The following is a 25,840-nucleotide window of genomic DNA, read 5'->3' on the forward strand; positions in this document are numbered from 1 at the left end:
TTAAGTCGAGTTTAATAGGATGATTCAATCTTTAAAAAAGTTTGAAAAAAGTATGATACATTAAAAAAAAGTCAAAAATATCATAAATTAAATTAATTTTCAATATTTATTATTTTTGTTTTTTTCTTAACATAGATAAAAACTTAAAAATTTGTTTTTTATTACTTTTTAAATTTTTATAATAAAATTTTATTTTTTATATTAAATTTTATTACTTTTTAAAAAAAATTATTAAACAGTTGGTTTGACTTTTAAGAAAGAAGGAACAAAAGAACAAACAAAAGTTTTTTTGATTTGCAAAACTCTTGACTAATCGATTTTTTTAGATTTTGGCTAGTTTACGGTAGTTTTTATTATTGATCCAATAGATAAATCAGAATGATAATCCTTCAATTTTCAATTCAATCGATCGGTCCATATCGTTTTTTCAATAAAATCTAATTGATTTATATTAATATAAAATGTTGGCTTAATTGCAATTTTGGTCCCCTATTTTGTATTTTTCTCGATTTTAGTCCTCCATTTTTAAAACCACGATTTTGGTCCCCTTTTGAGTTTTTTATTGAAAAAAAGACAGGAATAGGGACTAATTTTGCAGAAAAAAGCAAAATAGAGGGACGAAAATTGCACAGAAAACTTAAAAGGGGACTAAAATAGCGATTTTTAAAATAGAGGGATCAAAATCAAGAAAAAGACAAAATAGGGGACTAAAGTTGCAATTAACCCTAAAATGTTTTATATTTTTATTGTCAATAAATTATAACTATTAAATTTTTATAATTATTTAGTTTTTATTTTAATCATATTTAAAATATTATTTATGAATAATTGTGATGTATCATATAAAAATGTTATACTTACAAAAGTATATTAATAAATCTGTTTTAAAATAGTGAAAAAGATATTTATAAAGAAAAGAATGGGAAAATAACCTGACATACTTTTAATGAAAACCTTATCATGCAATGAGCTACATCACCAAAACCAATTCAGATTTTTTATGATGTAGTATTGATTTATTATGGCCCAGGTTATTGAATGGACGTGATAAGATATGGTGTTATTTGGACGGCTAATAGATAACGATAAGAACCAAAGGCCATTTCGGTAAATTAACATATCATACCATACCATTCCATGATTATAAGAACCAAAGTGCCATGATTATATTAATAAAAATCTTTGATTAGTAACGTTATTTTAACTTTTAATTTGTAATTTTTTTTCTAGTTTTTAATTTTTTTTTCAAAATTATTTTAAGTAATTTTTGAGTTTGTAACTTAACTTTTAATTTGTGACTTTTTTCTCATTTATATACCCTTATTATTTTAACAAAATATTATTATTCTTATTAATTAAATAAATTTTCATATTATTTTGTATTCATCGGCTAATGAAACAATTAATTTACCAAACACCCATGATAGCTGATAAACGAGTTTATTATAGATGGTTTATTGTAATTCTCTTTGACTCAATATTAGTCTCTGCATTTACGAGCAAATAGAATATTCAATTTAAAAAAAAAAACCAATATTTTGTTAATTTTAATAATTTATTAAAGCTCTCTCTCACTCACTCCAACTACGACGCTTTCTCTCTCTAGAAGTAAAGCACCTCAACTCAACTTCTCCTCGAATCTCCCTCTTTCAGAGAGAGTGTGTGCGCGCGTCGTCACCAATTTTCGGTTAACGGATTCGTTCTTTTCTTCACCAATTCAAAGCATCTTTTTCTCGGTATTTGTCATTTCAATCTTTCTCTATCTCTCTCTTTTTCCGTATACGGTTACTCATCATGACGTAGATTGATTTGTTGTTTCTTTAGGTTCGGTGAATTTTTCACGCTTTTCTTCATAATGTGATGTGATCGGTGACTGATTTGTTCTCGTTATGGCTGCGAATTCATCGTTCGAAGGTATCGCCTCCATTCATCACTTTGTGTAATTTGTTGTGGATTGTGAAAGTTTCGTTGAAATTGAGATGATTTGATTCTGTGTAAGATTCGTTATATCTGTGTTTTGCGTTATTATTATCTTACGTGATTTAACGATCTATGTGTTGGTTAATCTGTTTGATTTGATTTTAGCATTGCGACGTATCTGTTTTAGCATTGATCGTTGATTATTATGTTTTATATTACGTTAGATTTGTTGAAATCACAGTGAAGCAGCTTGATTTTGTAGAAAAGCTTATTTCACTGTAGATTTGCCGAAATCACGTTGTATCTAAGCTTTTATGAAAGTACGGTGGTGGTTTAATGTGATTTTGGAAAATCTACTTTGATACTGAACTGTGTTTGAACTTTACCTCTGTTGATTTTCATGGATTATATTGTCACTTCCTTGTTCTGTTGAAATTGAGATGATTGAATTCTCTGAGGCTGCTTCATGCTTTATATTATCTCACGTGATTACATGTTGTACTGCTTAATTTATTTAATGATCCACCTGTTGATTAATCACTGTGATATGATATTTTAGCATTGTGATTTGTGACTTATCTGATTTTTTGGTGGATTGATTTATTTGCTGTGGTTTCTTCCTCAAGCTTTTCTTAGGCCTGACACTTCAATGTTATTAAAAAAAGGTCGAGGTCGTATTAAAGCTTTTGCGATTTCGGTCGGTACTCGGTATAGGTGTCGCGACACTGACTCCAGTTGTTGTGGTCTGAATTAACCATAATTTATTCTTTAACATATAAAATGGTGATAACGGTATCGGTATCGGCAGATTCCATTTTGTCGCAGCCGTTTTTCTGGTCGCGGACCCTTTTTTTAAACCCTGTGTTTACGCGTCCACACTTGCGTTAGTTGTGGTTGCATCAGTTGTATTTAACGACAACTTTCTGCAACATCGGGGACCACAACACGACAATGATTTAAAACTTACAATTTTCCGCAATATCAAGGATCATGACACAGCAACGGTTTAAAACTTAATTCTTCAAGTGTTTCTTTTCTGAGTTTTGCGTACTGATTGGCGTTGATTTTATTCTTTTGGAAAAAATAATTAACTTTCATGGAAGATGTGCTTCCCTTTTTATTTGATTTGATTCAAGTTTATTTTTCTTTATCTTTTGTGATACTGGCTTTTGGTTTAAATCTGTGCTATTGCCTTTGATTGTCTAGCTTAGTAGGAGCTGCATTTGGGGGCCATAGAGTTTATGTTTCAGTTTTATTGATGCCTTTTGAAGGAGGAAGGAGTTTTGATTGAAATAAGCATATAATACTTTTTTGGAAGTAAATAAGCATATAATTTGATATGCGATGTGCCAGCAACTCAAATAGTTGGTATACGGAGGTGCCTATAAAAGTCAAAGGAAGTTAAGCCCAGCTGCCTAATTAGCTGACTTGATTAGTCTTCATTACACTTAACTCTCCTATATTTAATTTATCATTAGGCTTCAAGTGGTTGGGATGTCCTTCTATATTTTATGTAGTCAATATTTTAGACCATAAAAAATTGGGCCATTTACTTGTCAAACGTGCATGCATTTAGAAAGATAAATTCATAACAGTTTCTAGTATAAAGTCCATTATTTATGCTTATAGGTGCACAAACTTTTCCATTTCTTGAAATTGACATGTCTATTAAAATGCAAGTTGCAGCAGAAGTCTTTGTTGAAAAAGTCTTGTTTCCTTCATCACTTGGAAGTTTTGAAGTTGGAATGCTTTCGTGTATATAATAATGTACTAATATCTTTTTTCTTGATCCTAGGTATTGCTCTTGATCCTTCTAAATGTAGTAAATTGAGTATGGAGGAAAAAAGAGCGCTTGTATATGAAATATCTAATGATGGTGCATCCGAGGTGCTGCAGTCGTGGAGCCGTCAAGAGATTTTGCAAATCTTGTGTGCTGAGATGGGAAAAGAAAGGAAGTATACTGGGCTGACAAAGTTGAAAATTATCGAAAATCTTCTGAAAATTGTTTCTGAAAAGAAATCAGGCGGCCATGATATTGCCACAGACCCTGAATCACATTCTTTTCCAGCAACTGGCCAGAAACCTGCTAAAAGGCAGAGAAAAACTGAGAATCCATCTCGATTGGCTGCTCCTGAAAACAATGTTATAGTCAATAATGGTGGTGATGTGAGTAACAATACAACTTACTGCAAAAACTCCGCATGCAAGGCTACCCTAAATCAAGGAGATGCATTTTGTAAAAGATGTTCATGTTGTATTTGTCATCAATATGATGACAACAAAGACCCTAGCCTGTGGCTAATATGCAGTTCTGAAGCTCCATTTCCTGGTGTTTCCTGCGGCTTGTCATGTCACCTTGAGTGTGCTTTAAAACATGATGGTTCTGGAATTGGCAAAGACGGTGAACGCACCAAACTTGATGGAAACTTCTACTGTGTCTCTTGTGGGAAAGTAAATGACTTACTCGGGTAAATTCTATACTGATTGTTTTCATTTCCTTATAGATGAAATAGCTTATCCATTTAAAAGTTTTTTTTTAATTCGTTTTCCCTGTTTTTCTCTGTCTTGGTCTTATTGTTTCATACACTTAGAATTTTCTTCATGCTAAAGAAATAAGTTTAGTCAACCGAGTCATTTGTTATTTGTCAAAAGACTTTCAGAATAGACAATAAGTACAGAAATAAATTCACAGGATCTAACAATTCTTTTCATGCTTAAAGTCTATTTAAAGTTCTTGTGACCAATTGGATATCTATCTTTCCGTTTTTAATCATTTCCACCCTTTCCTTTTGGGACTTCAGGCTCTATATAGTAGGAAATATAATCATGGCACTTTTCCGTTCATAATTTTCTTTAAACATGCACAAGACTGCCATTTTAAGATTAATATTAGGTATGATCAGCATTGTGAAAGAGAAAGATTTGTAATCTTGAATGTTCTTTCAAATTGCTTTGCTATAGTGGTTAGTGAAATCTACTCAGCACAGTGGAGAATGTTCTTTTGAATTGCTTTGCTGTTGTTAATTAAAAGATCGTAAACTTGTTGCTTCATTTCAATATGTGTGTGATGCGCTATAGACCTTTTAAGATGATTTTTGGAAAATGTGTTGGGTACAATCTCATCTAATTTTTTAAATGTATTAGATGCTGGCGAAAACAAGTGATGGTAGCAAAGGATGCTAGACGTGTGGACATACTCTGTTATCGTGTCTCCTTAAGCCAAAAACTTTTGAAAGGGACAGAAAAGCATGTAGAACTTTATAAAATTGTTGATGAAGCAGTGAAGAAACTTGAACCTGAAGTGGGTCCACTGACTGGCTCACCATTGAAGATTGGTAGGGGGATTGTGAACAGGCTTTCTTCAGGACCCGAGGTTCAGAGACTCTGCGGTGTTGCTCTTGAATCACTTGATTCAATACTTTCTAGAAGGTTCTTGCCTCCATCACCCAATCAAACTATTCAAGGTGATCAATCACTTTTCTTTTATAAAAGACCTTGCCTTTTTTTCACTGATTTTAAAATTAGATGATGATCCATGTGACTAGCATTGTAATATGGAACCAACTACTCAACTTCTCCCATTTATGGTAAGTGATACAATGGTATAGAATAATTGTAATAATGAGAAATAATTTTGAATGAATATGTTTTATATTTAAGAATGTTTATGCATAAGTAATTTTGAGTAAGTCAATGAATATGTTTTGTATTTAAGAATGTTTAAGCATAAGTAATTTTGAGTAATTCAATGTAACTTCTGGTAATTGGTGGAGGTACAAAAATTAAAACTCTTGACCATGTGTGACAGTGTTAACGAACTTATTTGTGTTTACACTCTCACATAAGGTAACTGACCAGTCTTTGTTTACATTTTCAGATGCAAGTTTACTAACTCCAAATATAAATATGGTAAAGTTCGAAGATGTCACCGCAACATCCCTCACTGTTCTTTTGTGTTTGGAAGATTCTTCTGGAGAAAATAATGCCGGTTACGCCGTGTGGCATCGTAAAGCCGGTGATGTGAACTATCCATTGGACCCGACTTGCACAACTCTCCTACCAAATAGAAAGCTGAGCATCAGGGATCTACTTCCAGCTACAGAATACAGTTTGAAATTTGTTTCCAATGATTTGAGGAAGTCACGTATGTGCGAAGTTCAAGTCTCAACAGAGCATGGTGAGGATGACGTCCCAAATTGCTCAGCAACGGAAAGAAGTCAGAGCCCAGTAACCAACTGTAGCAGCCTTTCCAATCCCTCATCTGTGGAAGATGAAACTAATCATAGCGACCAGACTGATAATCGATCAGATAATTATCCTTCTTATCACAAGGATAGTGACCAGCTTGCTTCTGGTAATCAATCAAATGATGTTATTAATTGTTCCAAATTGGGTGGAGTGGGACTTCCCACCGATACAGATTCCTTGTCAGACAAGCAAGCTGCTGTGGGAATGACTAGCAACACAATACCTAGTTCAGATGTACTAAAGCTTGAAAACAAGCATTCACAAGAGGAACAAGTAACTGAGGACATAAGCACTGATGATGGGTCAGTTCCAACGGGAAGGGAGTGTGTGCCGTTAGTAGGTTGCTCAGAAGGGAGCTTGCCTAATACTCCCAGCAGGTTGGAAATACTTAAAGATGGTCTAGGAAAAAGAGGTAGATCCAAATTCAGTAGCAAAGATCTAGAAAAAGGACCTGGGAAAAGGAGTGGCCCTCGAGATGGAAGCAAACCCAAGAAGAGAAGTGGTGAAAGGAAAAACGAGGGCTGCGAGGCTAATGGTTTTCCAGAGCGGGATCTTGAGTATTATGTGAAGGTGATTAGATGGTTAGAGTGTGAAGGACACATTGAGAAGAACTTCAGGCAGAAATTTCTGACATGGTACAGCTTAAGAGCAACCCCTGAAGAAATAAGGATTGTGAAAATATATGTAGATACATTTCTTGAAGATCCAGCTTCTCTTGCAGAGCAACTTGTGGACACCTTCTCCGAATGCATGTCAAACAAGAGATCATCAGTACCCGCAGGGTTCTGCATGAAGCTTTGGCATTGACCAGATTTGAAGCTCTCCTGGGTTGTGCTGAAATAATTATTTAGATTGATGACATTCTTCATTTAGAGAGTCATCAAATATATTTATTTCAACATTATCATTCATATTGTTGTTTTAAGGATTTTAGATTTACTTAAATTATACAATTATTACTATTTCAAACTGATAAATTTTCAGTGAATAACATTGAAGGGTTTATGCTGAAATGACTAGCATGTAGTTGTGGTCGAAGTAGACAATAATGTTCTTTTAGATTTACATAAGTTATACAATTATTACTATTTCAAATTGATATATTTTTAGTGAATAACATTGAAGGGTTTATGGGAAGTTTATGCTGAAATAAAATGCGTGTGGTTTTGGTCAAAGTAGACGATAATGTTCTTTTAATATTAACGGATTTATCCATAAATCAGAATTCTGCAAGTGAAATATAGATTTTCAACCACAAGTCAAATCTTGAATTTCGGTTGTATGTGATGAAAAATGGTTTTATTATGAACTTTTTATTTTGGTCCGGCTAATACTTGGAATTCTGTGATCGTTTGGAAATTAGACCCGATTTAAAATTAGATCATCCACAACTCCAAAACTTCAGCTTGGTGATGCAAATGCAAGTACTGTTTGATTTAAATTAATCCTCTATACTGTAGATATAGAGAATCTAGGTTCCGTTTCTTGGATTCCCCCTATAGATGAAAGAATCTTACTGCAGATATAGAGAATCTAGATTGCAGATATAGAGAATATAGGTTTCAATATTTTGGATTTAGGCACTAGATGAAAGAATCTAACATCCTTTTAAAATGATAAAGGTCTCAAATCAAATGTAGTGAATTCTCTAACTAGTTCTGGCTGCATGTAATGTGTAATCACACAAATCTATTGATCAAAGTTTTGTATTTGTTTTAAGGTATAGATAAAATATATACGCCGAAGATGTTTGAAAGATCATGGATAGAACCTTGTGTGATAATGGATAGTTGTTTGGAGTTTCTTTAGAAATTGATCATAATTGTAGTTTGTTGATACTGAGGAGAAGCCTACAAGTGTTATAGTGGATTGTAAGAAGGTTATTGGGACTTGAATCATGCACCCACAGTGTAACCAATCCAACCAAGCTTGTAGTATTCAATGCAGCAGAAAGGCCAAAAGAAAAACCGTGGGAGGAATCAAGAGGTATTATAGATGGTATTAGTTACATGGACCACATTAATAAAATAATCTTGCATGGTAATTATTGTACTACTTTTTACAATTCATTAATTAATATCCATTTTCTTGTTCCCACTATCTTCTTATATTACTCAACACATCACACTCATTATCACCTAACTCTATTCCTTTCTTCATTTCATCTTAACTACTCTCTCCTTCCTTCAAAGATCATTCAAATGTCTGCTGGAACATTTACAACTTCAGTTACTGGGCCTAGCTTCGTGGGCTTGAAATCCAACTCATCAAATCTTTGGCCCAATGCTTCTTCCATTGATTGGAAAAAGAAGACCGTTTCCAATGGTTCTAGAGTCCACTGCATGAAGGTCAAGTAATCTCAAGCAATGATCTTTTTTTCACTTCTCTAATATGCTGATATAATTTTTTTTTAAACTTGAAACAGACATGGAATCCCATCAATAATAGGAAATTTGAAACACTTTCCTACCTACCTCCACTTACTGATGAATCCATTGCAAAAGAGATTGACTACATGCTCAAGAAAGGATGGACCCCTTGCCTTGAATTTGATGAGGTTAGTTCAATCCAATACACATATACCTCGTTCAACTAATATGTGTTAGTTGAGTTAAATAGATGTAAACTGTTGATTCAGAGTTTAGTCTCCCACAACATTATTTATTTAGATTTATGTATTAATGGAAATAAATTGTTAATATTTATCAATCTACGATAATATTATTAGTAACATGGAATTTTTGTTGTTTGGAAATGGAAGGTGGGATGTATTCATAGAGCAAATAGCCAGATGCCAGGATATTATGATGGAAGATATTGGACACTATGGAAGCTACCTATGTTTGGGTGTGTGGATTCTTCACAAGTGATTAATGAGATTCATGAATGCAAAAAGACATTTCCAAATGCATATATAAGATGCTTAGCATTTGACAACAAACGTCACATGCAATCCATGGCTTTTCTTGCTCACAAACCGACTACTACTACTTAAGCTATTTTGTTCTTACTGTTTCGTTTCAAATCCTTGTTTGTTGAAATTCTCAAACTTTTCTTCTATGTACTTGTTTTCTCTGTTTTGATCTTGTTCTGATGTTATGAGACTCATTTATTGGTTAAAATGGATTTGGTTACATCCGTTTGGCATGTCCAATAAACAATAAAGTGCCACCTCACACCACCCTAATAAATATATTCTGTCACAAAACCAGCCCATAGATTTAGATTTTGGCATGCATTCCTTGACACTGTAAACCAACCTTCAAAAAGGAGAGTTACATTAGATTAATAAATTAATAAAATAAAAAAATTTAACAATCTTTCATTTGGTTTAGATTACAACTTGACTTGATGATTTAATATTTAAGATTAATTGTCAGTGTAAACAAATTTATTTACAACATGAATGTATTATCACCATTCAAATGAATTAATTTAATAGAAAATGAAATAAAAGTTATATAATTTTAATAAATTAAGGGTTGAAATTTATTAAAAGTGTAAAAATTTTCAACACCCTGAAATATTTCAATTAAATTATTAATGTACTATTTATTATAAATGTAAGATAGAATAATTTAATAATCTTTCATTTGGTTCAGATCACGACTTGACGTGATGGTTTAATATTTACCATAATTATACACTATTTATTAAAAATGTAAGATAGAATAATAGATTATTAATTAATAAAATAAAAATAATTTCACAATCTTTATTAAAAATGTAAGATAGAATTGGATATGCAATTGACTTGCTCTCCAAAAACTCAAACATTAAATGGTCTACGATTATCTATTCGTAGTTATATTAAATTTTTGTTGGGTCATTTTATTTACATTGGATCAAAAGTAACATACAAATAAGGGAAACTAAATATTCACCCAAAATTGTAAGACAATAAATATATGAGTCTTCTCACTTATAAAGTATTTAACTTTTATTTTTCTAAGCAATGTAGAATCTTGAACTCATACTTGTGCACAAATATATGAGTCCTCTCACTTATAAAATATTCAACTTTTGCAATGTAGAATCTTGAACTCATACTTGTGCACAACACTTTTGATATACAGTCTCGAATATGAAATTTAGTTATTATTTTCAAAAATATTAATTTAGTTGTTATAATTTTCAAAAATATTAATCATAAGTTATTGAATTTGCCTTTAATAAAATTTATGCATAAATAAATATACATATAATTATTTTCAGTGACGGATCCAAAATTATTTGAGTGGGGCAAAAAATTTAATAATTAATAATAAAATTGATGATCAAGAAAGTATTTTATAATATTCACTTTTTATAGATGACATAAATATTGTACATTTAAAAAAAATTGTATTTTTGTACACTTAAAATAAAAAATAAATAAATTATTTAATACCTATGCTTAAATATAATTTTTTTATGTAATCTTAATCAAATTATTTAGCATGTAATACATTTGAAAAAAAATCAATAAGAAATATTTTAGAATAAAAATCACATATTAAAAATTATTTGTTTTATATATTAAACGTTACCAATTTATTGAAATGCTTATATAATTTGAAAAAATCAATAACTTTTTACATGTTAATTTTTTTAGTAGAAGAAACAAGAGAGACTCGGAAAGAAATATAGGATATGATTAAAAAGTCATAAAAGAAACTATTTTTTTAATGGGATTAAACAATCAAATTACTATACATACATAAAACTTCTTAAAACAAGAAAATTATTGTGGGGGCAAGTGCCCCCATCTCCACTACTTGCATCCGCCATTGATTATTTTCATATGTTTTTGTACTAATGTAATTTGATTTATTTTTAACATGAAAATATAATTTTCTTTTTTTATTACATTTATTTAAGTGTGAAGACTTAATGTTCAATTTTATGTCATTTAAGATCTAATCCAATTATAATGGTTGATAATTGTATAATAAATTTTAAGTGTATGCATGTATGTATGTATGCTATATAAATGATAATAATTGTTGTAGAAGAATTAAAATTAATTATACAAATTTAGATTTAATTTTAATGTGTTTATGTTTAACATGATTGAACCATCAAGAATTTTAAATATGATAAATTTATGATCTTGATTGTTTCGAGTATTTAAATTTGGTAATACATGTTTCTTGTTGTTTTACATGTTTCTGTTTTTTCGACAGAAACAAATTTAACTGCTTTCATTAATCAAATAAGGAGTAATACAAGGAGGAATTACATCAAACATATAGTGTCGAGACCAAGAATTGGCCGCCTTAGCTAAGGTATGGGCAACCATATTCGCTTGACGCTTAATAAACTTAACCTCAAAGTAGGGGAAATCTAATAGCAACAGCTTAATAGAATTAATAATAGAAAAAAACTCAGAGCTACCCGGCTTATTAGATGAAAGGGCTTGGACCACCTGTTGGGAATCACTTTCAAAAATTGTCGGAGCATTATGAAACATAATAACAGAATGAATTGCTTCCTTAAGAGCTAAGGCCTCCGCTTCCAACACCGAAAAGTTACTACTATCCCATGCCGTACCCGCGGCAACAAAGTTACCATGATCATTACGCATACACCACCCTCGATTCGTAGTCCCTACACGCTTGTTGAAAGCGGCATCCACATTACATTTGAAGCTACCACTAGGAGGCGGGTACCACGAAGCCACTTCTCCGTTATCTAACTGCGACGCCCGAATATTTTGGGCCATAAACCAATCTTGCCACTTATGGAATGCTAACCAACCAAGTTTAGAAGCATCTTCCTTTTCATTATGCCACACAAAGTCATTCCTATTCTTCCAAAACCCTTCCAACATAACCGCCACTCTTCCTGCGGTAAACCTATCCTCCTTCATGCAAATATCGAATATCAAGGACCGGAGATCCTGGAAAGAATGGAGACGAGGAGAGATGATATTAGTAAGACCGGCCGACTGCCAACAGGAGAAAGTTTCCGAACAACCAACAAAAACATGTCAGTCGTCCTCATAATTATGACCACAAAGCTGATAGATGGGATTACATGGTACATGATGTCGAGTAAGACGCACCTTAGATGGGAGACAATCACTACAAATCCTCCAAAGAAGATGTTTCACTCGAGACGGAGCTGTTATATTCCAGAGATCACTCCAATTTACACCTTCCTCAGCCAAACCCACACTTTCTTGATGCTTCCTCCAACTTCTATACCCCGATCGGACACTATAGTTACCACTTACATCATCCTTCCAGATCATACGGTCTTCGACCACTTCTTCTGACAACGGAACTTGTAAAATATCACGAACCACTGAGTAATCAAACAAATCACGTAAAACTCCCATATTCCATTGTTTGACATTAGGTAGCAAAAGATCATTAATAGTTAACGTATACACACCTTGAATTTGAGGGCCCATCAAACAGCCTCCGCTAGTCCCTCTTAGCCATGGTTCATTCATAATTCTTATGCTTCTACCATCACCAATCCACCATATACATCCAAGGGTAAGGACTTCTCTAGCCTTCCAAATACTCCGCCAAACGAAACTAGGATTGTAACCCACCTTCGCATAAAAAAAACTTGATCTCGGGAAGTACCTTGCTTTGAAGATTCTGGACACTAAAGCATTCGGATTAGACATGAGGAACCAGCCTTGCTTAGCCACCATAGCCAAGTTAAACGCCTTAAAATCCCGAAAACCCAAACCTCCCTCAGCTTTTGGACAAGTCAATCTATCCCAAGACTTCCATCTTATCCCCTTGTTATTAGAACCTCCGCCCCACCAAAACGAATTTAGCATTCTCTCAATCTCATTAACAACCACATCCGGGAGAATGAAGATGCTCATGATGTACGTTGGGATAGCTTGCAGAACTGACTTGATCATAACTTCTTTACCTGCTCTAGATAAGGACCGCCCTTTCCAAGAGTTGATACGCTTCCAAATGCGATCCTTAATAAAAGAAAAAATAGACCTCTTGCTCCTTCCAATCATAGATGGCAATCCCAAATATTTTCCTGTTCCTAGCACATGACGAACTCCCATAATATTTGCAAGATCCTGTTGCGCCGGCACACTTAAATTGCGACTAAAGAACACTTCTGATTTTGACAAATTAATCTCCTGGCCAGCTGCAACTGCATAAATATCGAGTAAATTCATCAGGTGACTAACTTCAGTAAGATTTGCCCTGCAAAATAGAAAACAATCGTCAGCAAAAAGTAGATGAGACACAATAGGTGCCCCTCTACAAATTTGAATCCCGTGAATATTTCCGCTAGCCACCGAATTATTAATCAGGGAAGATAGCCCTTCAAATATCAGAATGAAAAGGTAGGGTGACAAAGGGTCCCCTTGTCTCAATCCTCTTCCTGGTTCAATAGGTCCAATGGCTTCCGAGTTAACAAGAACAGAATAGTGAACTGAAGTAACACACATCATCATCCAATGTATCCATTTCTCCGCAAACCCCATCCTGTTTAGAACTCCTTTTAGAAAACCCCAATCCACCCGATCATAAGCTTTACTGATATCAATTTTAAGTGCCAGATGCGCTTTATTGCCTTTCGTCCTTCTTTTGAGGGTATGTATAATTTCTGTAGCAATCATAGCATTATTAAGAATGGATCTACCCTCCACGAACGCGGATTGCTCCTCTGACACACATTTATCCAGAAGCACTTTCAGTCTATTAGCGAGAGCTTTCGAAACAATTTTATAAACCACATTGCACAATGAAATGGGTCTAAAATCCTTCATAGACACAGGATTGACCCCTTTAGGGATCAGGCATATATTAGTATCGTTGATGGAGGGAGGAAAAAAACCACACTCCAACCACGACGTCGCCGCGTCAAAAATGTCGTTCCCACAAACATCCCAAAAGTTCTGGAAGAACGCCGGATTAAATCCATCTGGCCCCGGAGATTTATCTGGGTGCATAGCAGACAGGGCAACATGGATTTCCTCTCTAGTCAGCGGCTGAATTAACTGATTATTGTCACTATCATCGATTCTGGGAGAAATAAGATTAAGCACCGGTTCGTAATCACCACTTCCAGCTTGAAACAAATTCTCAAAGTAGTTTTTTGCAATATCTTTAAGCTCTTTAGGGTCATTACTGTTACTACCATCCTCCTTCTGCAACATCTCAATTTTCTTGAATTTATTTCTCGCCGTCGCGGATTGGTGAAAGAACTTCGTATTTAAATCACCGTCCCGTAACCAGTGCATTTTAGCTTGTTGCTTCCAATACAAATCATCTTTAATGAGGGCTTTATTATATTCAGTTTGAGCTTCAAAGAACCTCTCCGACGAATACCCATTGTTTCCTTCCCGAAACATTTCCATAACTTGTAAGTTCTTGCCCAGTTCTCTCTGCCTACTGTTGCGCTTGCCTCTATTCCAGACCTCAAGGCTGCCGGCGCAAGAAGCGATGCGTTCTTCAACAGAACTGACAGCATCCCTCTTACATGTTTCTTGTGTTAAGTAAATTATGATATGTGTTCGTTGAAAAAAAATGAAACTTTAGATCGTATTGTTTGTTATTGAATGGTTTAAGAATAAATGTTAAATGATTTAAAATGTTAGTATGAGATACAAAGTAGTAATTCAATGATTACATTGTCATGATTGCGTGATAGTTGGTTAAACTATCAAAATTAAATAAAAGTTAAAGTTATGTGTGTTTGAATATTCAAAATTAATACAATAGAAATATCTTGCAATCATTTGATGAAATAACTGACAAGGATATGATATTAAAGACATCGTGTTGGCATATGATAGAAGCACATATCTAGTTAATCACCATAGTCTTGCACAAACAATCTTCTCCTTAATCTGGTCCAAAATAGTGCCCTTAACATATTTCAACAAATATGTGACATGTTTTCTTGATCCTTCAACATAGTCTTGCACATTTCCAAAGCCTATGCAACATTGTTCTCTTTTCCGAATTCCAAAAATGCAAAACTGACTCAAAAAGTCATCTCCGTAGAAGTAACACCAACAATTTCTATGAGTAGAAGTCTATACTTGTTTGTTTTGTATGTTGAATCAATTATGAGCATGGTGGGAAGTGTGTTGAACAACTTGATAAAAATCGGATGACTCCAAAATATATCTCAAACGGTGACTTTATCCTCACAAACTCTACACATAGAAATATAGTCTTCATTCTCCAAAAGCTTTAACAGTTGTTGCATCTCAGATCTTGGTCCTTTTACCTCCTTGTTGTCTCGAGCATACACGTTGTATATTTTCTTGATATTTGAAACATTTAGAGGTCATCATTCACTTTATCCGATTTAACATCATCTTCACCTCATCCAATTTAACATTATCATTCACCTCCTCTGGTTTAACATCATTTTTCACTTCGTCCGGTTTAACATCCACACTCGCATTATCTTTGGAAAACATATTCGGGTGCACAATATCTAATAGCACCAATAACAAAAAAAAATGTTAAAACTCAAAATAGGCATATCCAAACCACACTAAACTTCGTCCGGAGATGCATATATGGATTCAACATTCATTTTTTAGCTTAAAAACCAAATTAATGCAAGGAATGGGGGATGAAATGAATGAACTTTACCGGCAATTCCAGCTAATATTTTTCTCCTTTTGATGTGATGAAATACAAGAAAGATGTTTTGGTGATGAAAAGTTGATTAAGAATGAAAGAAACTTTTTTAAAGGTTTTGAAAATGAAGTGTTGTTTGACCATAAAGAGGAAGATAATGCAAGGTGGTGTTTTATTCAATTTTCCGCTTGATTTTTTTGGATATGCATATTCGAAAATATAATTAAATCACCTCAATAAATAAAAACATCATAAATGAGTACATGGGGTAATTCGAAGATGCATCTCAAGAGACACCAAAATATTATACAGAGATGCATCTCCGGACCATTTTTCTTCAAAATATGATGGATCTTAGAAAAGCAAAGTTTGGTATGATTTTGGGTGCGTCCGAAGATCATTTACGAACAAATAAAGGGAATTCCTGGGTTTCCAGAGGTGTGGGGTGCATCCCTAATGGTGGAAAGAGCATTCTCCCTCATGCTTACTTATTTGCTATGACGAAAAATTCAAAATACCCTTAAAATATGGAAATTGAAATTCTGAAGCACTCTAACCACGCCAAATATAAGAAACAAATATGTCTGGATATTGAAATCTTAATTCACCCTTTCTTATGTAGATAGAGCATGGAACAAACAAGCAATTTGGTCCAATAGTATGTCCGGATATTGAAATATGAATTCACCCCTATTAACACAAACAACAATTTGGTTCAGGAATTTGTTCAAATATCAAAATCTGAATTCAACTCTATTATCACATACGCAAAACACAAGCAATATCAAACAAGGAATGTGAAATAACATAACTTAACATAAATCTTTGTTATCAAATTCACATACTGCATAACATAACACAAATATTTGTTATCATAAATCTAACATGACTTCTCATCACCAATAAATGATTTAGGATATTTCATCATCTTTAAAATATTTGTGGTTGATCTTGCAAGCGCCGCATCATCCTTGATTGGACACTTAGTTGTGTGAAGATAAAATGTACACTACATAACACTTACATATACATCAATTTTCATATCAAACTTACTGAACTTAATCTTCCCTTCATTATTAATCGTTGGTGAACGATACTCGATATTAATCACTCTTTGATTGTCAATGTAGCGTAAAAGATTCTCCAGTTTGGATTTCCTATCTACAAGAAAGGTGTTCTATGTGACCCTAAATTCAAAAGGAGACTTTATGCTTTTGAAGTAAACAAATACAATATACCAATATTAGTTCATTTTGGAGTGTTTGTGTTAACAACAGATTATACATATAAGTTTTTTTATCATTATAGACCATATAAATGCAATCATGTCTCAGGAGTTAGTCTGAATATTGAAATATGAATTTTTCCTTTTTTTTTATCATGTACAAAGAATACACATGGAAATTATCTAGATATTGAAATTAAAATTTCACCCATGTTAGCATCACATATACACGGAATATAGGGTTTTTCTGAATATTAAAATTTGAATTTTCCTCTTTTAGCATCACACTAGACCTGTTAACAGTAATTATTTTGACAGTAATTATTTTATAGCCTGGTGCATGATATCTTATGTGCCTTCAATACTTTTATAATATGTTGGCGCACAAGTGTATGATTCTCTTCTCTCTTATCCCCCAAAGTTAAAACATCGTCATAACTGCATATTCCATTACATTTAACATCTACAATCTAATCAATGTGTCTGCATAAAAATGGGCATCTCTTCAATGTGTATCATTTTTTGTAAAGGTGGTGAAGATGTTGATTTGTTGATGCAATCACCTTGAATAGATTTTTTATTTGGATTGTAAAATTAGAGATTCTGGATAAAGTGAGTCAAAATGTTCAAATAGGATGGAGCCCTCTTGGTTTAATTGCACTCGGTACTAGATTGACCTTCTAAGGAGCATGCATAGATTTTATCATCTCTGCTAGTGTTTCATATATGTGGTTTTGGGATATACTATCTTTAGCAACCGCTCTTTGATGTGAATTTTCATGTTATAATCAACTTTTAAAAATCTTTCTTGAATCACCTCTCATTCTATTATAATAGGATATAGTTAATGAACTCTCCTTGATCACACCATCAAACTAGAGTCTTTTCCTGTGTGTGTGGGCGCGTGTGCACGCGCCTCATCCATACGTATGGGTCGATGAAGTTGCATTTTCTTCTAAATTAAACAAGCACACATAAAGTTGTATGTTCTTCTAAGAGTAGAACCACACTTGAGCTCTTTGAACCTGTTTTCTGTACTCATATAATTTTGTGATAAATAAAGTTCAATCTCGCTCGAGATATATTGCCAACCAATTGTGAATACATATTATGATTTTTGAGTGTATGTTCTAATATTGTGATGTTGCAACCAAATGATATTTATATTCTCGCTACGCTGATTTCCAATCATCTAATTCAATGGTTCCCAACCCTAGCACAAATCCCTTTTTCTATTTGCCAACCAGTTCTTAAATGTAGCAAGTAGATTCAACTCTATTAGCTATAGTATTTTCAAAGTTTATAGTCTGACCATCCCATACACAAATAATTTTCTCTTTAACCTATTTTAATATAATTCTTTCAACGTATTGCAAAAAACATGGATATTTTGCACAAGCCCTTCTGAATTATATAACTGATTCGACATATAACTTCTTTGTAGAAGAATTTATTATAACATTCCAGACATCCATTATACTTTCCAAAATCTTACTAGATTTAGCCATTTTCTCGTCTTCACCCTTGATTAGTTTGCTCCCTACAGCAGGCTTGAGCATACCTCTCATATTTTTGTTATATGATACCTACCTAGTAAAGTATATAATGTAGAAAACACCTTGCAACCAAATTCATCTATACGATATCGCGATCGGTGACAATCACCTGTGGTATATTTTCTTGATTTTCCAATAATTTTTTACACACTTCCAAAGTCCGTGCAAAATTATCTTCTTTTTCACATTCTAAAAGCACAAAGTCAACTAAAAAAATCATCTCTGTAAAAATAACACTAACAATTTTCGAAAGAAGAACCATGTATTTATTGGTCTTATGTGTTCAATCAATTATTAGTATAATAAAAAAATGTGTTGAACAATTTCATCAAATCAAGACGAGCCTAAAATAAATCTCAAACCGTTTTTTCATCTTTACATACATTGTATGTAGATACATAATGATTGTCTTCCAAAAATTTCAACAATTGTTGCATTTTAAATCTTGGACCATTTATTGCTTGTTTAGGTTACAAACATTGTATACTTGTCTATTATTTGAGACACTTTCAAGTATTTTCCTTTTCAAAGTGGGTAGTATGTTTTTAAGTTGAACCATGTTCAATGTCATTTCAAAAACAAGTTTCTTCTCTTCAACATTCAAACGACATGCAATCGAATGACCAGCTAACTTGTGATTCAAACCATGATTATGTAAACCACAAATCACATTAAATGTACATGTATTTTTTATCTTGTGGTACCCGCACAACTTAAAAAGACATCCACATTTCCTTGTCTTGGTGTCATCGCGTGTCAACTTTTGGTAGGTTCTTTTTACTAGTTGTTTGTTTTGCATCTCATCATAACAAATATCTCTTATATCAAAATTAGAATTCGATCTCCCGATAACAATGTCAAACCCTAATTTGATAGCTGTCGTGTGGATCCATACAAGCATATATTCATGTAACTTAAACTCGTGTTTATTAATCAATTCTTTTCAAACATCTAGGTGGACACCAACTTGTTGGGATAATTCTTGATCACCATCCTTAGATTTATCGGCTTTAATCACAACATCAAAGTCTTCAATCACAACAGTAGAGTATTTTATCGTGCACCATAAGTACATCCAATAAAAAAAAGACAATTTCAATCAACATCAAGCATCTCCGAATTTCAATATTCGAACCAATCATAAACAAATCCATATTTCAATCTCTAGATCATCCGTTCATGGTAGAGAAATAAAATGTAAATTATTTTACATGATGATCGATGATATAAATGTGCATTAACTGTAATTTCAGAAGATATTGTCCCTTTTGATGTAGAATTAAAGTTAAATGTTGTTAGCAAGTGAAAATCTTGATTAAGCATGCAAAGAAATTTTGGAAGAATTTGAGTTCTTTTATGTTATGATCTTAAAGTATACCATGCAAGGTAATTTTTTATGTTATGATCTTAAAGTGTACTATGCAAGGTAATGCAACATTCATTTTCCCACCTAATATTTTCGAATTCCAAAATTCAAATGTTGTATCCAAAATCCAAACTAGTTTTAAGTTGGATGATGGTGCATTTTTAAAGAGATTTGTTATAAAATTAGTGCATTCAGATATTAAGATTTTAATCTTTAGACTGTGCGTAGGGCAATTTTGAATTTCCAAAGGATTACTAATCACAACATGGGATGAAGTTAACATTAAATCAATAAATTTTATAAAAGGTGAGGTAAGAAAAACTATGGCCCATAAAAAAGAAGCTATTTAATGGCAAATAAATATCATTCCTCCAATAATGTTAACTAACAAACTCCCAAATCCATTGATTAAAATTGAAATGGAGAATTATGAGTTCCTAATTAAATCATGAGCACCTCAAAGGAACTAAATGAATTTCAAAAAGATGAAGTTAAATTTACATGCTACATCAAAACTTTGCAAATTATTTGACTGCAAACTACTTTCAAAAACTCTCTTACCTTCAATTGACCAGTTTACTCTTAAAGTTTAAAATAATTGATAAGGTCAGTGCATTACTAACGAAATTATAACTTCAAAATTTGAAAACAACATACAAATCTGAATAATATTTTTAAGAAACCCACAATTAAAAAGGAACCTAGATTGTAGTATTAGATTAACAATCAAATCATGCTTGAAACCAATTACCCGGAACATTGGTCTCCAGCAGTCAGCTAGATTGAATAGTTGATGGACACCGAAAGATTACTAACCAGAAAATCCAACATTTAAACCCTGCAAAAAATAACATAATCTACAACCATTTGTCTACCCAATAAATTACACTGGACATTGAGCTCAAGGTAGCGATGGCCAGTAATTCAACAAAAATAACTAGTGTGTCAAAAGAAACAAGAAGAACCCGTACAATTTTTTTTCTTTAGTTCCATCAACTGTTTCTGGCTCCAAGCTTCCCTATGATTGAACCGCGCTGCCAAAACATATTACCTATATGCAGTGTACAATGGCAAAACTTGATTAAGCAAAGAAAGTGGTTTATTGTGCAGAAAATATTTTATAAAATAAAGACAATATCTGCATTTTGTATAAGAATTAAAAAGAGAAAGAAAAAAAAAAGACCCATCATTTCATTCATAAGCATCGCGTGATTGGTTATTTGAACATCTGTAAAAAATTCCTAGAAATCAATTCAGACTACTCTAGACTAAAACTAGCAGCCAAAAGACATATTCTTTTAGACTAACTTCTAGACCAAATACATCAATTTTCTTAACTTTTACTTATATTTGAGATTAAAGGTATAACTTTTTCTTAAGTTATAGCAAAAACGTGGATGAAAACAAGTAAAAATATCCACACCAGGAAATTAGCAAAATATCTTTCAAAATTAAGGATCGCTGAGAATGCATATGAAGAATATAGAGCAGAACATATCATCTCAAAGGGATTAATAATATAATTAGCACATGTTAAACAGGTACATCGTAGGAATTCTAATAAACAACTTCTCCCCTTGTTGCCAATCATGTTATTTCTAGGTTACTCCCCTTGTTGCCAATCATGTTATTTCTAGGTTACAGCACAGTACCTTTCTAAAGAGAACATACTACATAGCATCGCTCCCGAATAGAAAACCTCGGAAATCAAATAAATGCATTCTAGCAGTGAGCCTAATAAATGATTAATATACTGTAGCAGAAAAATATACAGTTATTTTTGTCATTACACTCTGACAACTCACATATTTTGTTCTGACAGACTAACTGCTTGCAATTTCTCTAGTCTCCAATTTTAAACAAAGCTTCCTGGAAAGACATGTTTATTCTACAGTCATAAATAACAGTGGTGCTTCGAATTCCCTACCCTAATGTTTACAACACACAAATTCCCTCCAACAAACATTAACGGTCCACTACATTGCACTTCCTAGTACGAGGTAGACAAGAATATTTCACCTGCCTCTGCATCCTATGGTGTTTGTCTCTAGAAGATGTAAATAAGCTCCAAAAACAATTGTTGGAATATAAGAAAATATCTTAGAATGTCCTGGTATTATACTAGAGTATCGTGTTAATCTCATAGGATTAGTTCTGACTTCAGAGTATCTTAGACTATCTCCTAGGATAGGATTAGTTTCTATGTTACAATTATTATTTAGACATGCTTCATGGTTTCCCTATTCATGTAGTATGTGTCATGTTTATCAACAAAGGGGGCTGCTAGTGTTAAGGATTTTATATCAAGTTACTATTGTATCAAGTTTACTTTACTGCATTACACCATAATCATATTTCTTATTTTATATAAAACCTGTAACTTCATGATATAGAACATGTTTTGATCCTCTATGACATGTCTAATCACTGTTCCTCAGTCGAGATTCAGAAAGTTTGGGAATTTAATTATAGAAGCATTAAAAATTCATTTAATTGAACCATCTTGTTTTTCTTCTTAGTTTCTAAGGGTTATTGGTTACTTCTTTTCCAGCATGAACAACACATTTGGCTTCTGCCCTATGTTGCTATGTTTGCTGCCCTCACCCTTTTTCCTAGCTGCAGTAACTTTAGGCCACCATCAGCGCAGCCAGCCACTAATCACCACCGCCAACAAGTTTCACAAAACAAAAACTCCAAAGTTTCAGCTCCCACCGGTCATTCACACACCGACAACAAATGTTGCACTTTTACAATGTCTGTGACTTGGAAGTTGGAACATAGAAGGAGCAAATAGACCACAATTCAATACTTTTAACAACTAGATAGGATTGGCTATATGAATCAAGTGACACCATAAAGTCCTGTCAAGAACCATTCTAATAATGATACATTCTGAATCCAAATTTCACTTACTGATTGATCTATGGTTGTTTAGCCACCACCTCCCTCTTACTATTACACTACTTATTGTCGATTTGGTTTACCTTCCTACCAAGTGCTTTTAAGCGCCTTTGAAAATGTGCCCAATTACTCAAGCTTGAGACTTTACAATCTTTGTTCTACCAAGTTTTTCTATCTATCACTTTCATTCTTAATCCTATATTGTCTTGTGCAACCACTAATTCATTCTTACATTGTCTTTTCTACAACACTGAGTTTACTTTGTTATTAGCTTCTTACAGCTACCACCTAGTCTCATACAATGATACAACATTCTAAATCTCATAGCTGCATAGTAAAATTTTCACTCAAAATGTAGTAGAGCGATTTACTGCCACAAATTACACATACAACAATACAAAGATCAAGCCTTATCCGACTACGTGGGGTCGGCTACATGGATCAACTTTCGCCACAATGTTCTATTCATGACCATACTTCTATCCAAATCGTTAATCTCAAGATCTTTCTTAATAACTTCTTTTATAGAAGAACAAAATAGAATGGTACTTGATCATTCGTTCAAACTTGAGTAGGGCACTTAACCATCACATATTACAGATAGAAGAACAAAGTAGAATGACATTTGAGATTCACTCCACAGTCCTCACCTCTCTCGTCTGAAAATAATGTAATATAAGGAAAAGTTTGATTAGAGATTTATAGGGGATTATTTTAAGGGAGTAAAATTTTACCCATTGTGTGTTGTGTTTGTAAGCCTGAGGAAGAAACAAGTAACTTATCACATAACTCTCCATTTTCAGAATAATATTAGTTAGTTACTAAAGTTAGGAGTAGGGAAAAAGATGATGAAAAAAAGAGGAATCCAAACAGTAACCCCAACCCATGGTAATTACAGAAAAGAATGAGATGAACTATGAGGGAGGAAGAACAATGATAGCCCTGCACTCAACACACTAGCTAAGTGTTACAATACCTACAGAGTGCCAGAGTGAACTTGTAACTTTGTAAGACATATCTCCCAGGAAAGTTTTTACATATAAAATACTAACCAAATCAATCATAAGTATAATACAAATCAATAACACTCAAGCATTACAAGATCGCTGATAACCAGAGTAGTCAATAAACGGCCAATAGCAGCACTATCCCGCTATAGGGGAGCGGTTTCTGACCCGCTATCCTTTCCCCACTAAAAAACTCAACCCTAACCTTCCTTCATAGTAATTTACGCTAGTGTTGTTAAATACCGGTTTTCTATCGCCGATATACCGGTTTTATATATAATTATTTATTTTAACCGCTTTGAGGTTTCCGCTATTTGCCCGCTACGATATCCGATATTTCTCATATCGGTTTTTTGGTGATCCGATATTTTCCGTGATCGGCTATTAACAACACTGATTTACGCACTACAAGATTCGTGTGTGTTTTGATTTATGAATATTTTATTTTATGAGTAGAGTTATTTGTTTAATTTAACATTAAATATATGTTTATAATTATTATATGTAATATATCCAAAAAATTAACAAATAGAGCAGTCATCCTACTATATCCCAATATCCCACTTTTGGGGTCGGCCATTCCGGGGCACTATCCAGGAATGACTACTCTGCTAAACAATATTGAGTTAATCCAAAGCTAAACAGGAATGCTAAACAACATAATAATACATAAAAAAGAATGAGACTTAAAAAACATATATAATAGCAATCAGCCTCTACAATTATAGCTCCAACACAAAAATGATAGGTTCCATATAACTCAATTGGAAATATTCAGTGTTAATTATATTCATAGTTTGCAGAAGTTAAAAATTCAACTTTCAATCTTATGCCAAATAAAGCTAAACCCTAACTTAAGTACCTAACAACAAGTAAAAAATTTCAAATTCGAAAGAAACCCTAATCTATCATAATTGGGGAGAATTGAGGGGAAAATGAAACAGACCTTTGTTGAAAAACAATGTGAAATCTAGCGATTCTTCTCGGCAGGCAATGGACGATTGAACCCACCACGACGATTCATGTACTGCCTCGGTTGCCGTTTTGTGACCGCTCTAATGCCGCTAACATCAGCACCAGGTACCGGCTTCCCCTTGGTGGAGTCAAAACCAACAGGAATTCCCATCATCTTCATCATCTCCAACTCATCCTCGTTCACCTCAACCTCTTCCCCATTCTCTGCCACCTTCTGCTGCTTCTGTTCCTTTGCAATCCCGTCTACAAAGTCAGACACCACTTTCTTCGTATCTTTGTGGTCTTTGTGATCTTCATCGACTGAATCCCTTCGGTGACGCTTCCTGGGAGGGTCAGGGGAGGGTGTTCGGTGGTGGCGTCGACGGTGGGAACGGTCGAGGGGAGATCGGGAGCGGGAATGGCGAGAGCGTACACGGTCAGGTGAGCGTGTGCGGGATCTCTTGCTGCGTGCTCTGTCGCGGTCTCGGTCACGGTCTCGGTCTCGGTCACGGTCGCGGTGGTCGTCTTTATCACGGTCGCGATCGCGGTGGTCGTCACGGTCGCGTCTGCGGTCTCTTTCTCTGTCGCGGTGGCGGTCACGGTCGCTCATGGTGGTGGAAGATGGGGTTTAGGGTTCATGGTTCAATTTGGCAAAACCCTATATTAAACATCTTTGCTCCCTTTGGTTTTTGGAGTAACTAGAAAGTTAATACTATTAGTATATCCATTATATTTATTTGTGTTTTTTTAAATGAGATCCGTCTAAATTTTTATATTATTTGATATTTTCTAATTATTTAAATAATTCACTTATAATTTTTAAATATCTATCTAACTTATCAAAAAGTTTAAAATAAGTCTCATTAAACCACACAATATATTATATAAAATATAATTAAAAAATTCATTCAAATATATCAAAATATAAATAAGACTAAAATAAATATATATTAAATAAAATAATACATAGCACAAATAGTTCATTAAAATTATATTTAAAAAATAGATAAATTCAAAAATACATCACTAACACGAAAAATTAAGAAAAAGATAAATTTAAGACAATTTTTAATTGTTGTTATTCTCATTCT

General features: G+C 33.4%; 4 protein-coding genes across 4 annotated transcripts; 2 read left to right on the plus strand and 2 right to left on the minus strand.

Annotated features, from left to right (window-relative positions):
- The first annotated feature begins 1,553 nt into the window (after positions 1–1,553).
- On the plus strand, positions 1,554–7,285 carry LOC131628608 (VIN3-like protein 2). Its single transcript, XM_058899448.1, has 5 exons — positions 1,554–1,736; positions 1,825–1,914; positions 3,716–4,388; positions 5,065–5,384; positions 5,798–7,285. The coding sequence occupies exons 2-5, from the start codon at positions 1,890–1,892 to the stop codon at positions 6,973–6,975; spliced, it is 2,196 nt and encodes a 731-aa protein (XP_058755431.1). The 5' UTR covers positions 1,554–1,736; positions 1,825–1,889; the 3' UTR covers positions 6,976–7,285.
- Positions 7,286–8,275: 990 nt separating this feature from the next.
- Positions 8,276–9,302, plus strand: LOC131628620 (ribulose bisphosphate carboxylase small subunit, chloroplastic 3-like). The gene is made up of 3 exons (XM_058899455.1): positions 8,276–8,516; positions 8,594–8,725; positions 8,930–9,302. The coding sequence occupies exons 1-3, from the start codon at positions 8,370–8,372 to the stop codon at positions 9,161–9,163; spliced, it is 513 nt and encodes a 170-aa protein (XP_058755438.1). The 5' UTR covers positions 8,276–8,369; the 3' UTR covers positions 9,164–9,302.
- Positions 9,303–11,341: 2,039 nt separating this feature from the next.
- On the minus strand, positions 11,342–18,533 carry LOC131648725 (uncharacterized). The gene is made up of 5 exons (XM_058918476.1): positions 18,446–18,533; positions 15,476–15,591; positions 12,215–14,617; positions 11,545–12,097; positions 11,342–11,430 (listed from the first exon to the last, which is right to left on the minus strand). The coding sequence occupies exons 1-5, from the start codon at positions 18,531–18,533 to the stop codon at positions 11,342–11,344; spliced, it is 3,249 nt and encodes a 1,082-aa protein (XP_058774459.1).
- Positions 18,534–20,475: 1,942 nt separating this feature from the next.
- LOC131628630 (uncharacterized) lies at positions 20,476–25,456 on the minus strand. Its single transcript, XM_058899462.1, has 2 exons — positions 24,742–25,456; positions 20,476–20,938 (listed from the first exon to the last, which is right to left on the minus strand). The coding sequence occupies exon 1, from the start codon at positions 25,357–25,359 to the stop codon at positions 24,766–24,768; it is 594 nt and encodes a 197-aa protein (XP_058755445.1). The 5' UTR covers positions 25,360–25,456; the 3' UTR covers positions 20,476–20,938; positions 24,742–24,765.
- Positions 25,457–25,840: the final 384 nt, after the last annotated feature.

This window comes from Vicia villosa, linkage group LG1 (assembly GCF_029867415.1).
Source record: "Vicia villosa cultivar HV-30 ecotype Madison, WI linkage group LG1, Vvil1.0, whole genome shotgun sequence".
In the NCBI taxonomy this organism is placed as follows: Eukaryota; Viridiplantae; Streptophyta; class Magnoliopsida; order Fabales; family Fabaceae; genus Vicia; species Vicia villosa.

Coding starts and splice junctions, on each gene's coding strand:
- LOC131628608 (XM_058899448.1), top strand. CDS start 1,890: ATGGCTGCGAATTCATCGTTCGAAG. Junction 4,389..5,064: donor AAAGTAAATGACTTACTCGG/GTAAATTCTATA, acceptor TAAATGTATTAG/ATGCTGGCGAAAACAAGTGA. Junction 5,385..5,797: donor ACCCAATCAAACTATTCAAG/GTGATCAATCAC, acceptor TTACATTTTCAG/ATGCAAGTTTACTAACTCCA.
- LOC131628620 (XM_058899455.1), top strand. CDS start 8,370: ATGTCTGCTGGAACATTTACAACTTCAGTTACTGGGCCTAGCTTCGTG. Junction 8,517..8,593: donor CTAGAGTCCACTGCATGAAG/GTCAAGTAATCT, acceptor AACTTGAAACAG/ACATGGAATCCCATCAATAA. Junction 8,726..8,929: donor CTTGCCTTGAATTTGATGAG/GTTAGTTCAATC, acceptor TGGAAATGGAAG/GTGGGATGTATTCATAGAGC.
- LOC131648725 (XM_058918476.1), bottom strand. CDS start 18,533: ATGAGAGGTATGCTCAAGCCTGCTGTAGGGAGCAAACTAATCAAGGGT. Junction 12,098..12,214: donor GTGATTGTCTCCCATCTAAG/GTGCGTCTTACT, acceptor TCCTGTTGGCAG/TCGGCCGGTCTTACTAATAT. Junction 11,431..11,544: donor CCTTTCATCTAATAAGCCGG/GTAGCTCTGAGT, acceptor CCCATACCTTAG/CTAAGGCGGCCAATTCTTGG.
- LOC131628630 (XM_058899462.1), bottom strand. CDS start 25,359: ATGAGCGACCGTGACCGCCACCGCGACAGAGAAAGAGACCGCAGACGC.